Source organism: Sus scrofa, chromosome 13 (assembly GCF_054392235.1).
Source record: "Sus scrofa isolate SSC_HxYL_T2T_F1_AM1 chromosome 13, Sscrofa_HxYL_maternal_Yorkshire_Landrace_v2.0, whole genome shotgun sequence".
NCBI classification, from domain to species: domain Eukaryota; kingdom Metazoa; phylum Chordata; class Mammalia; order Artiodactyla; family Suidae; genus Sus; species Sus scrofa.
In genome coordinates, this window is record NC_139395.1 from 211618868 (window position 1) to 211631446 (window position 12579).

General features: G+C 38.1%; 1 protein-coding gene across 50 annotated transcripts in view; it reads right to left on the reverse strand.

Moving 5' to 3' along the window:
* SYNJ1 (synaptojanin 1) overlaps window positions 1–12579 on the reverse strand; it is a 102274-nt gene that overhangs the window by 54646 nt on the left and 35049 nt on the right. For all 50 annotated transcript variants that reach the window (XM_021070926.2, XM_013982572.3, XM_013982571.3 and 47 more), the window contains exons 6-10: window positions 12063–12146; window positions 5284–5345; window positions 4142–4238; window positions 1285–1454; window positions 494–575 (exon numbers count right to left, since the gene is read on the reverse strand). In XM_021070926.2, the coding sequence (XP_020926585.2) occupies window positions 494–575; window positions 1285–1454; window positions 4142–4238; window positions 5284–5345; window positions 12063–12146 (495 nt within the window). The remainder of the gene's footprint in view (window positions 1–493; window positions 576–1284; window positions 1455–4141; window positions 4239–5283; window positions 5346–12062; window positions 12147–12579) is intronic.

Here is a 12579-nt window from a genome sequence, read left to right on the forward strand (position 1 = left end):
GCTATTGATTTGAAAATGCCATGTAATTGCCCTGGGTTAGACTCTGCCCAAAATATAATCCTAGGGTCATACATGTGAAAATAGATCCTCCTTAATTCTAAAAAGACTTTTAAAAGACAACACAGAGAATGAGGACCAAATATATACATTTTTTTTTTCTTTATCCAAAAGACAGGCAGAAGAGATAATTGCTAGAATAGTATAAATAGCAGGGTTTTTTTTGTTTTTTTTTTTTTTAGGGAAAGTTAAGGAACAATAGAGGGAAACAGAAGCTATCTAAAGAAAATATTTAGAACAGATAGAGGCAACATTTAAGTGAAAAGGGATGCTGACCAAAAAAAAAAAAAAAAAAAAAAAAAAAAGACTAGAAGAGACTAGAAGAATGCCTTTAGCACAACTTCATTTTGTGAAAAGTAATTAGAAACATAAATATCACAAAAGCACTGAAAAAGGCATTTGATATAAGTTACACATACATATTTTATTCTTTTACCTCTAAACCAAGGAATGCCTGCACGCTATTTGTTCTATCAAGACAATCCAAGCAGTTTGTCCGAACTGTACCGCTCTGGCATCTGTAACAAATTCAGTCAAATTAAACAGGTAGTTGAAAACAGAAATAATAAAGCTAAAACAAACCAAGAAAAATTAAGCTGATGAAAATGCAGCAGCTACTTCCTTACCCCAACTTTTTAGTATAACAATTTTCAAACAAACAAGGAAGATGAAAGATTGTGCAGTGAACATTCATATACCCACCACCCAGACTCCACAACTGTTAACGTGTCACTGTATGTTCTTTACTACACGTCTATCTAGTCAACCACACTCGCTTACTTTTAATTAGGCCAGTAGTTAGGAGCTAAACATAGATTCAGATTTAGAGCTCTACAGTTCTGTACTGAAGCAGACACTAATGTCTTTTAATTTGCATTTAATAATCCTTACTGAGGTCGAGAAATACTACGATATTAATTTTAAAAGAGAAGCAGAGTAGCCTCAGAGACAGCAGCATGAGGTCTGGGGCCAGATAAATCTCAGTTCTACGTTCCACTTGTGTGACTGGGGGCAGACAGCAGCTTTATGCCCCCACTTCCTCCAATGTGAATGGAGAGAATGACAGAACCGATTCCTGCAATTGTTATTAATACTTGAAAACACTAAGCACACGGCCTGACCCATAGAAGCCTAAGATCAAGTATAGTAAAGGAAGATGTTTTACTTAATTAAATCAAATCATAGCAAAGTTCCAACTTAAAGAAAAGAGAAACAGAGTAGTCAAACCTTTGAACTTCACTTCCATTGAAATAAAAAAATCCATAATCTAGAAACTTTTGGACTTGAGGTTTAAGAATACTGTGCAATTTTTCTGTCTTTCCTCCTTTAACCATTTGATGGTAGTCAAAATTCACCATCTGGATATCAGCTGCGTGCTCAGAAGCTTTCAGATGACTCTGAAAATAAAAAGCAAATATTCATTTAAATGTTAACTGAATATGATCTCATCAATACAACGCTATAAATGGAACCTGGCATTTTAAATTAAAAGCTCAGCAGGTCCTTAAAGTCTTATTAATCTCACAAAGCTTGCATTGCCACTTGTGCTAAAATGGAAAATTATTTGCTGATATCTTGTGGCATCTTTTCCCTAAAACTTAAAAAAAAAAGATTTTTTATACTTTCATTCAATACATATGTTTTAAAAGTTCACCATAAAAAGTCAATCTCTAAAGTATAACTAGTTTATTAAAGATATTAAAATAGCCAAGTAATTAAGTTAGTTCTAGACATCATTAATTTCAGTAACGTAAACTTCAGAAAATGTTTTCTAACCATTTTGTTGTTTTTGTTTTTGTTTCTTTTTTTTTTTTTAAGGGCCATACCTGCGGCATATGGAAGTTCCCAGGCTAGGGGCAGAATCGGAGTTGCAGCTGCTGGCCTACACCACAGCCATGGCAATGCCAGATCTGAGCTGCGTCTGTGAGCTACACCACAGCTCACAGCAATATCAGATCTTTAACCCACCGAGCAAGGCCAGAGACTGAACCTGTGTCCTCATTACCACTGAGACACAACAGGAACTCCCCCTTTTGTTTAATTTAAGCTTATAATCTTGTGTAACACTATAATTTATATCAATTCGTGACTGATTCAATAAATTTTAAGGAAGATATCTTTTCTTTAGAAGTGAGACTTTTTTAGGTTCTTATTGACTTGAAATTCTCAAAGAACAAGGAGATACATTCTTAGGTGTATACAAATGCATTATTCACCATTTCACAGGTTGAAAACAGTAACTACGGTTTCTAGGAAACAGGCAAGACAATGAACAGGTGAAGGAGGAAACCGCTTGCTTGGAATCTTTCTACAAGTGACAGGTGAACTTTTTTGGGGGGAGAGGGTATTCTTTTGCTTCTCCACAACATAAATAAGCACACAGAAAACAGGGTCAATTGCCTTGAAAGCGTTCCATAATTCCAATTTCAGCAACATTACCCTACTTGCTCCAAAGAGTTTATGATGCCGAAAAATACCCAACATTTTTCTGGGAAGTAATTTACTTCCTGGAAGAATGTGATTATTCTTTTTTTTTTTTTCTTTCCTTTTTTGCGGCTGCACCTGCGGTGCATGGAGGCTCTCAGGGCTAGGGGTCGAATCAGAGCTACAGCTGCAGGCCTACACCACAGCCAAAGCAACATCAAATCTGAGCCGTGTCTGTGAGCTACACCGCAGCTTGTGGCAATGCCAGATTCTTAACCCAATGAACGAGGCCAGGGATCAAACCCACATCCTCACAGACCTTAACCCTCTTAACCCTCTGAGCCACAATGGGAGACCTGATTATTTTATTATATTATTTTTAAAATACCATCCTACACCATACACAAAAATAAACTCCAAGTGGATTAAAGACCTAGATATAAGACCAGACACTATCAAACTCCTAGAGGAAAACATAGGCCAAATACTCTCTGACATAAACGACAGCAACATCTTCTCAGATCCACCTATCAGAGTATTGACAATAAAAAGAAAAATAAACAAATGGGACCTACTCAAACTTCAAAGCTTCTGCACAGCAAAGGAAACCCTAAACAACACAAAAAGACAACCCACAGAATGGGAGAAAATCTTTGCAAGTGAATCGACTGACAAGGGATTAATCTCCAAGATTTATAAACAACTTCTGCAGCTCCATACCAAAAAAACAAACAACCCCATCCAAAAATGGGCAGAAGATCTAAACAGACAGTTCTCCAAAGAAGACATACAGATGGCCGAGAAACACATGAAAAGATGTTCAACATCACTCATTGTTAGAGAAATGCAAATCAAAGCCACTCTGAGGTACCACCTTACACCAGCCAGAATGGCCATCATCCAAAAGTCTACAAACAATAAGTGCTGGAGAGGGTGTGGAGAAAAAGGAACCCCCGTACACTGTTGGTGGGATTGTAAATTGGTGAAACCACTGTGGAAAGCAGTATGGGGATTCCTCAGAAAACTAAACATAGAACTACCATTTGATCCAGCAATCCCACTCCTGGGCATCCATCCAGAGAAAACCACGACTCGCAAAGACACATGTACTCCAGTGTTCATTGCAGCACTATTTGCAATAGCCAAGACATGGAGACAACCTAAATGTCCATCGACAGAGGAGTGGATCCAGAAGATGTGGTACATATACACAATGGAATATTACTCAGACATTAAAAAGAATGAAATACCGGCATTTTTTGCAACATGGATGGACCTAGAAACTATCATGCTGAGTGAAGTCAGCCGTACAATGAGACACCAACATCCAATGCTTTCACTGACATGTGGAATCTGAAAAAAGGACAGATGGAACTTCTTTGCAGAACAGATGCTGACTCACAGACATTGAAAAACTTATGGTCTCTGGAGGAGACAGTTTGGGTGGGGGGATGTGCCTGGGCTGTGGGATGGAAATCCTGTGAAATTAGATTGTTATGATCATTATACAACTACAGATGTGATAAATTCATTTGACTAATAAAAAAAATGAAAAAATAAATTAAAAAAAAAACTGCAATAAATAAATAAATAAATAAATAAATAAAACCATCCTAGGTGTCTATGGGCCAGAACAGAAGAACAAAATGATCGTACTTACCTGGAAAGCCTTACTTAGCATATGTTCACCTTCCTTAGATCCAAGCAAATTTACTATTATTTGTTTACCGTATAAATTCTTGAGTGTTCTAAAATGCCTATTAAAGAAGAAAATAAGCATTTTTCAAATGGTAAACCAACAACTTTTTTTCAATAAACAGAAACCCACTATTAAACAAGACCTTTGTAGCAGCATTTTAAACACATAGAATTGGGAAAATCGGATACAGATTTGTTCCACATGTTCTCAGAAGTCTGAAATGTATGGAAACTCAGTTAATGCAACCTCCTCTCTGACTTAAACTCCCACCTATGTTAGAGCTGATGGAACCAGTCAGCTCCCTCTCCATCCTGAGAGGCTGATGCTAGACTGGCATGGAAAACACGAGCCATCCATCCTGGTTGGAAAGGCCACCAGGGCAGAGGGCGGAGGGCAGAGGGCAGCACCTTCCTCCTGAGAACGTTACCTTCTCTGGGAGGGAGTATTCAGAGGCCTCCTTGGCAGCCCCAGCCTTAGGAAAATAGGCCCCAAATTTGAGCCTTCATTCTCTCCTGTTTCTAACCATTCCAGAGGCCAGAAGCAATATCGTCCAAAGGAAATATGAGCCACAGATATAATTTAAAATCTTCTAGAAGGTACATTAAAGCAGTCAAAATGAGAAGATGAAATTAATTTACATGGATTTTATTTAACCCAATACAGCTAAAATAGCATTTCTATATGTAACTGATATATAAAATAATATATTAAAAATATAAAAATATATAAAATATTATAATAACGGAATGTTATTAAAGTACTTAGCTTTTTTTTTTTTTTTTTGGACTAAGTCTGAAATTCAGTACACACTTTGGACCAGTTTCAAAGGTCCAAGAGCCACATGTGGCCAGGAGCTACCATATTGGATAGTGCAGCCATAAGAGATGGTTTTAAGGCCATGACATCAAAACCCACATGCTTAATGCTTCCACTCCTAGAATTTATAACAGTGTCACTGTCTTCTAGTTAAATCAGGAGGCAAGAAGAAGTTTTAGAGCCAAAAAAAAAAAAAAACTGAAATGAATCATTAAATATAATGACGACTAGTTTCCTTGTTCAGCAATATCAAACTTTCAGCTCTATGTGAAGCTAATCAGTCTTACCTGTCAAAAGCAGGTGCATTGGCTTCGAAGCCCCTTGACATACGGACACGATGAGATCCCACCTAGGACAAGAAAAAATATGTTTAATCACACCAAAGCCAACATGGAGACAAAGCTATTTTTAAGAGTACTTTCTTCTACATTACTTTGTTTTAAGCTCAAACTATGTACCCTTTATAAGTCAACAGATACTGCTCTTTGGGCGATAAAAAAACATATGCAGCCAAATGAATATACTCATCTTCATAGGGCAACATCATTTATTCCAAAAAAGGTTCACATGACAATTTAGGTCTCCTAACCAAAATTCCTACTGTTCCAGGCTGCCTACAAATACAACATTGACATATCTTTTTTCTCTATTATGCTGAATACTCTACTTACTCCTCCCTCACCCAAAGATCCAACAAATTTTAAAATACCATCCCCAGAAAAACAGACTTTCCAAGTCAACCTCTCAGTCATATAACTACAGTAACAACACACTTTGCAGAATCAGAAAATCTGGGTTTTGAAAGAATTAAACAAGATGGAAAATAACTACCTATAGTGTCTTGTTAGTTTTTCTTTTCTCATATAGGAAAGTGGCAGAGAGATGAGGCAGAATTGAGAAAGATCTAAGAAGAAATATAAAGCTAAGACCAGATTCTTTCCCTGAATTTCACTTGTAAACATTTCCTTCTGAGACTTTGGGATCAAAGTTGCCCAGAATCCATTCTTGCTAATCTGTGAGCAAAGTGACTTTAAAGGGTGTGTGTGTGTGTGTGTGTGTGTGTGTGTGTGTGGGAGCAGGGTTGCCAAATCCATGCAATTGGACAGATAAAACCAGAAAATAAGCTTGAATCTGCTCATCAAATTCCAAAACGGAAATAACAGTATTATCATTCATTCAGCATTCTCCTTCTGGTTCAGATAAGTGAGACAATTGAATGACTGCATTGAGAAATCAGGGGAGTTGTCTCTTTAGTGTTCTCTCTTCTTAATAAGAAATTGATTAGCCAAATGTCACATCTATATTCCATTTTATTTCCTAGTTCTTAACAGTCTATATAAAATTTTAAACTTCGAAATATCTGTGCTCTAGGACTTTATGTGTTTTAGACTACAGAAAACTCAGCAGAAGTCAGTACTTTTTCTTTGAAGTCATCTCAGATAGTTGACTATAACTCTAGAAATGGTTAAGACATAGCATTTTGTTTATTCATTAACATTTACCTTGCATAGTGCTCCCAACTGTCAGGAAGGGGAAATACCAGTTCTCATGTTTTTTAGGTGGTGGCTCTGGTTGTTCCCTTTCACCCTGCTCCCCACCACATATACACAACCAGCTACATAACTCCTAGAGCAATATATCTGTTAGATCAGACTAGGTTTTGTCACTCAATGCTAAAGAAAAACTTCTAAAATGAAAGAGTTATGTCAATGGTAATAAAAGTAGCACTCCAGAAATTTTTAAGGCTTTACATGACCATAAATTTACTTTTTTTTTTTAAGTTGCATTAAAGGGGATTTTTAGAAAACTACTTCATTGGGTGGTATGGAACATCATTTCTGACAACATTATTGCTTCGTGTTCACATATTTCTGAAACTTCAATTCAATCAAAAATTCTACCAAATATTATGCCGGGCATAAATCTCATGATGCTTACCATCTTTTAAGACTAATATAAGCTCTAATATAATGTCATGGATGGAGCTAGAGACTCTCATACTAAGAGAAGCAAGTCAGAAAGAGAGACAAATACCATATGATATCACTTATATCTGGAATCTAATATGTGGCACAAATGAACCTATCTACTGAAAATAAACAAACTCATGGGCATGGAGAACAGACTTGTGGTTGCCACAAGTAAGGGGAGAGAGTGGGAGAGACTGGAAGTTTGCATCTACTATGCAAACTATTGCATTGGAATGGATAAGCAACAAGATCCTGCTGTATAGCACAGGGAACTAGATCTAGTCACTTGTGATGGAACATGATAGAGGAGAATGTGAGAAAAAGAATGTACCTATATGTATAACTGGGTCATCTAGCTGTACAGCAGAAATTGGCAGAACATTGTAAATCAACTATAATAAAAATGTCATAATATCAGAGCAATACTATGAATAATAAATGCTAAATAACTACAGAGACAGGAAATCATAAGTAAAATGAGTTGTCAGCCCTTAACTAATTCCTATTGATATATTTACGTTCTCCCTGAAAGGCCTGACTCCCCAAACAGTTTACAAGCTCTCTCTGAAGCGTCACTATAGTCTTTTAATTTCTCATAGGATACAGGACTATTTACACCTAGTATAAAACAAGTAAACATCAGAAGAACTCGAGGATTTAATGAAGAGATCAGTGCAGAGGAGTGACCGGAATCTCTTCCATGAGATCTGAGTTGGCTCCTGAAGGATAACAAACCTTAATGTGGGAACAGAGGGTTCCTGTTAGAAACCAGTCCAGCATGAAGTCGGATAGGTAGAGAAAGCCAGATCATGAAGAAACAAGTGTCTAGCAGATCTGAGAAGCACAAGAAATCAAAGGTGGAAAGAACTGCCAGAAAGCTGGACTGAGACCAGTTAGAAAACTGTGAGAATCTTCCAGGCAAGAAGAATTATAAGTACTTTAACTGAGATGACAAGAGTGGGAATGAAAACAAGGTCCCAGGACCTAGGAGGACACTGGGGCTGAGGTCATGGGGGCTGCCTCTGCTGGCTCAGGACTGGCCACCGGAGCAGATGGGGCTGGATACGATGCAAGGTCAGCAGAGTAGGACCTGGTACAGCACAAGTTCTCAAGTTTGAGTGGGGAAACTTGGCTAAAATGCAAATTCCGGGCCCCATTCCAAGAGGTTCTATATCAGTTGCTGTGAAGCTGAGGCCACGAATCTGCATTTTAAAATCACTTCCAAAGATTCCTTTAAAACATCTGAAGTGGAGTTCCTGTCGTGGTGCAGTGGTTAACGAATCCGACTAGGAACCATGAGGTTGTGGGTTCGATCCCTTGCCTTGCTCTGTGGGTTTAGGATCCGGTGTTGCCATGAGCTGTGGTGTTGGTTGCAGACGTGGCTCAGATGCCGCGTTGCCATGGCTCTGGCGTAGGCTGGTGGCTACAGCTCCGATTAGACGCCTAGCCAGGGAACCTCCATATGCCGCAGGAGCGCCCCTAGAAAAGGCAAAAAGACAAAAAATAAAAAAATAAAAGAAAAATAAAATATCTGAAGAACCTGAGAAGAATTAAGGAACTGGAGAGGAAAAGAGGTAGGATAATGGCCAAGTGCCTAATGATACTCTGTCTGTGACCTCTGAGGTGGGACATCTCACTAGGCAATGCTAACTTCAAGGAGTCCCCAGAACAAATCCCAGGGCTGAAAACACAAAGGACACCTCACAACAACTTCCAACTACGCTGCGTCAACAGTCCTTGTTTGTCATCTATGAGAAAATCAACTTGGTATTTTTAAGAATCAATAACTATTATTTTCATTCCTCTATTACCAACTCCTTTAGAATTATGTAGAATATGCTAGAAAATACTCATGAAACTAATCCATCACTGTTTAAAATAAGGCTGGCTTTAAAAACTACTAAGCTAAATATTAGGAACCACACACCCAAGTCTCAACCCAATCTGAGATAACAGGCCAGCTCAGCAACATCTGGCAGGATTCTTGGACTGTCTTGATGTCTCAAAAACTACTATCTCTATCAAGAAAGTCACAATTTATAAATATAGAGTTTTCAGGGAGTTCCTGTTATGGCTCAGCAGAAACAAAATCCAACTAGTAACCATGAGGATGTGGGTTCGATCCCTGGACCTGCTCAGTGGGCTAAGGATCTGGAGTTGCCATGAGCTGTGGTGTAGGCCGGCAGCTGCAGTTCTGATTCAAGCCCCAGCCTGAGAACTTCCATGTGCTGCATGTGCAGCCCTAAAATAAGCAAAAAAGAAAAAAAAATTTACAGTTTTCAGCCCATAATCAAGTGAAAATATTCAGCCAGACTATCTGGGTGGACAGGCCACAGCACAGAAGGAAACGGGAAGGAAGTCTCACCCCAGGAGGACCCTTTGATGTAACCACTCAGGATGCAACCTTACTGAATAATCAAACACTGTTAATTCTGAACTTCTTAATAAAATAACACAGAAAGCAGTAAAACAGAGGGCTATAAACAGGCTATCACAATTTCTTACACTGTCTCTAAAGCAAAAGAATTTACCTTGCATCAAAGCAGGGTTTTAGAAATTTTTCAAGGCCAATATTCCAAACACCCTCTCTGGTTACAAAAGCTTAGGGCAAGTGAGGTAGGGTTAGTTTTCTTTCCCAAGAAGACGTGAGGAGAAATGCATCGACTTAAGTTACAGTCAATATGCCAAAGATGAAACCAGCATGAGTCAAACTGGTCTTTACAAAAACTCAAAAATTTTAGCAAAGCAGTTCACGTGTTAATCTTGCTCATCCTTAGCCTGTCTCGAATAAACTGCCTTATTGAAAAGGTTCAGGTGGTCTGCAGTTTTTCTCCACAATAACATCCTAGGATGTGAGAGAGATCCAGCTGTGACCCAAATGGAGGCAAGATTTTTTTCTGTCCATTTTCTCCGTACTATAGACCGAGGCACAAAATTTACTAGACAGTATCTACCAGAAGCCTAAAATGAATATAACTTGCACTTTAGGGACTAAAGATGTTTGAATAAAAATAAAATGCAAAATCACGTGACTATGAGCAAACCAGTATTAATTTCAATCTTACTTGAAAAATGTCTTACATTTTAAAGATTAGGTATTTCATCAACAAAGGAAAGTTTTTTTCTTTAAAAAAAGATCACAAAGCAAGACAGAGATCATATTAAAGATGACAAATCACTGCAAATTTACAAAGTAGCAGACATATTCTTTTTTTTTTTTTTTAATAGCTGTACCTGTGGAAAATGGAAGTTCCTGGGCCAGGAGCTGAATCGGAGCTGCAGCTGCTGCCTATACCACAGCCATGGCAATACCAGATCTGAGCTGCATCCATGAACTACGCTGAGATTTGCAGCAATGCTAGATCTTTAACCTACTGAACAAGGCCAGGGATCGAATCTGTGTCCTCACAAAGACCCAGAGAGTCCTTAATCCATTGAGCCACAACAGGAACTCTGATATATTCTTTTATTAAAAAATTTATTATAGTTGATTTAAAATCTTCTGTCAATTTCTGCTGTACAGCAGAGTAACCCATATATATGTACACACACACACACACACACATATCTATACACACACATTCTTTTTTGCATATTATCTTCTATCATGTTCTAACACAAGTGATTAGATACAGCTCCCTGTGCTATACAGCAGGACCTCACTGCTTCTCCATCCTAAATGTAATCGTTTTTATCTACTAACCCCATACTCCCAAGTCCATCCCACTCCCTTCCCCCTCCCCCTTGGCAAGCACAAGTCAGTTCTCCATGTCCATGAGTTTGTTTCTTTTCTGAAGATAGGTTCATTTGTGCCATATTTTAGATTCCACGTATAAGTGAAATTGTATGGTATTTGTCTTTCTCTTTTGAGTTATTTCACTTAATATGAGAATCTCTAGGTCCATCCATGTTGCTGCAAATGGCATTATTTTGTTCTTTTTTATGGCTGAGTAGTGTGTATGTACATTGTGTATATGTAACATCTTGTTCGTCCATTCATCTGTCAATGGACATTTAGGTTGTTTCCATGTCTTGGCTACTGTGAACAAAGGGGTGCATGTAACTTTTTCAATGAAAGTTTTGTCCCAATATATACCCAGGAGTGGGACTGCTGGATCATATGGTAGTTCTGTATTTAGTTTTCTGAGGTACCTCCATACTGTTTTCCATAGGGGTTGTACCAATTTACATTTCCGCCAACAGTGTAGGGAGGTTCCAGATATATTCTTTTTTTTTTTTTTTTTTTTTTTTTTTGTCTTTTTGCCATTTCTTGGGCCGCTCCCGCGGCATATGGAAGTTCCCAGGCTAGGGGTCTAATTGGAACTGAAGCCGCTGGCCTACACCAGGGCCACAGCAACGTTGGATCCGAACCGCGTCTGCAACCTATACCACAGCTCACGGCAATGCTGGATCGTTAACCCACTGAGCAAGGCCAGAGATTGAACCCGCAACCTCATGGTTCCTAGTTGGATTCGTTAACCACTGCGCCACGACGGGAACTCCCCCAGATATATTCTTAATAACAAAAGCTAATCCTTCCATAATGCTGACTGTGTGCACCAGTTACTGGTCTAAGTACTTCTCATTTCATCCTTAACGAACCCTAAGAAGTGGAAACTCCTAATATTATTCCCATATTACAGATAAGAAAGCAGAGCCACAGAGGGGTTAAATCACTTGCCCAAGGTGACAGCTAGTAAGAGGGATAAGGATTCAAACCGAGAGGTCTGGTTTCATAAGCTTTAACTACTACATTTTTCTGCCTACAGAGACTAAATTGCTACCTACTAAGATATTGAGACAGTAAATTTACGAACACTTTGAAAATCAATGTGCCATGAAAACATCAACATTTTAATATTAAACGTAGGTACTGAGTTCCCAGGGGTGTCTGAAAGAACACTAAAGGAAAAAAAAAAAAAAAAAAAAGACTAGGCCATTCCAGGAACTCTGTAATTGGATCCTCATTTACGAATCTAGCTAATATTATTAGCTCGAGTAACAGGACTATTCAATGACTAATAAACTATCCTCAAGTTTAGGAAATATGGAAAGTTCTCAAAAGGAAAAAAATAACTGAATGTCAAAACACGTACCTGCAGCCCTGGTTGCTCCCAGAACAAGGGGACAGATCCCCGGATTTGTATGAAGGAAGAAACGGAGTCGTCTAAGTACACAACCTGCAGAGGAATATAATGTATAAAATATATTTCCACAAAGTTGCTACCTCTACATCTGAAGACAAAGGTACTAACATCCAGTGCATGCTAGTTACATCTTATGACCAACCTCTCACATACAAACTGCCCTAACAAAATATCCAAAATAGGCCGCTAAATAAGTTGGATTTTTTTTTCAACTAGTGATGTTTCTTTTACATACATTTACCAAGAAACCAGTGAAAATATAAGCATAAGAATTACAACTTTTAAAAAGGAATTCCTTTTGAATTTCAATATTTTATGCATACACCTTTATGATTCACTTAGTTGTTTTCTTTAGCTTTTTATAGTTTTCAAAAACTAGCTTGTTTTTTTGCCACTTCAATTAAGTTTTATTTATTTTTTATTAAAGTATAGGTGGTTTACAGTCAAAAACTAAATTGATGATCTG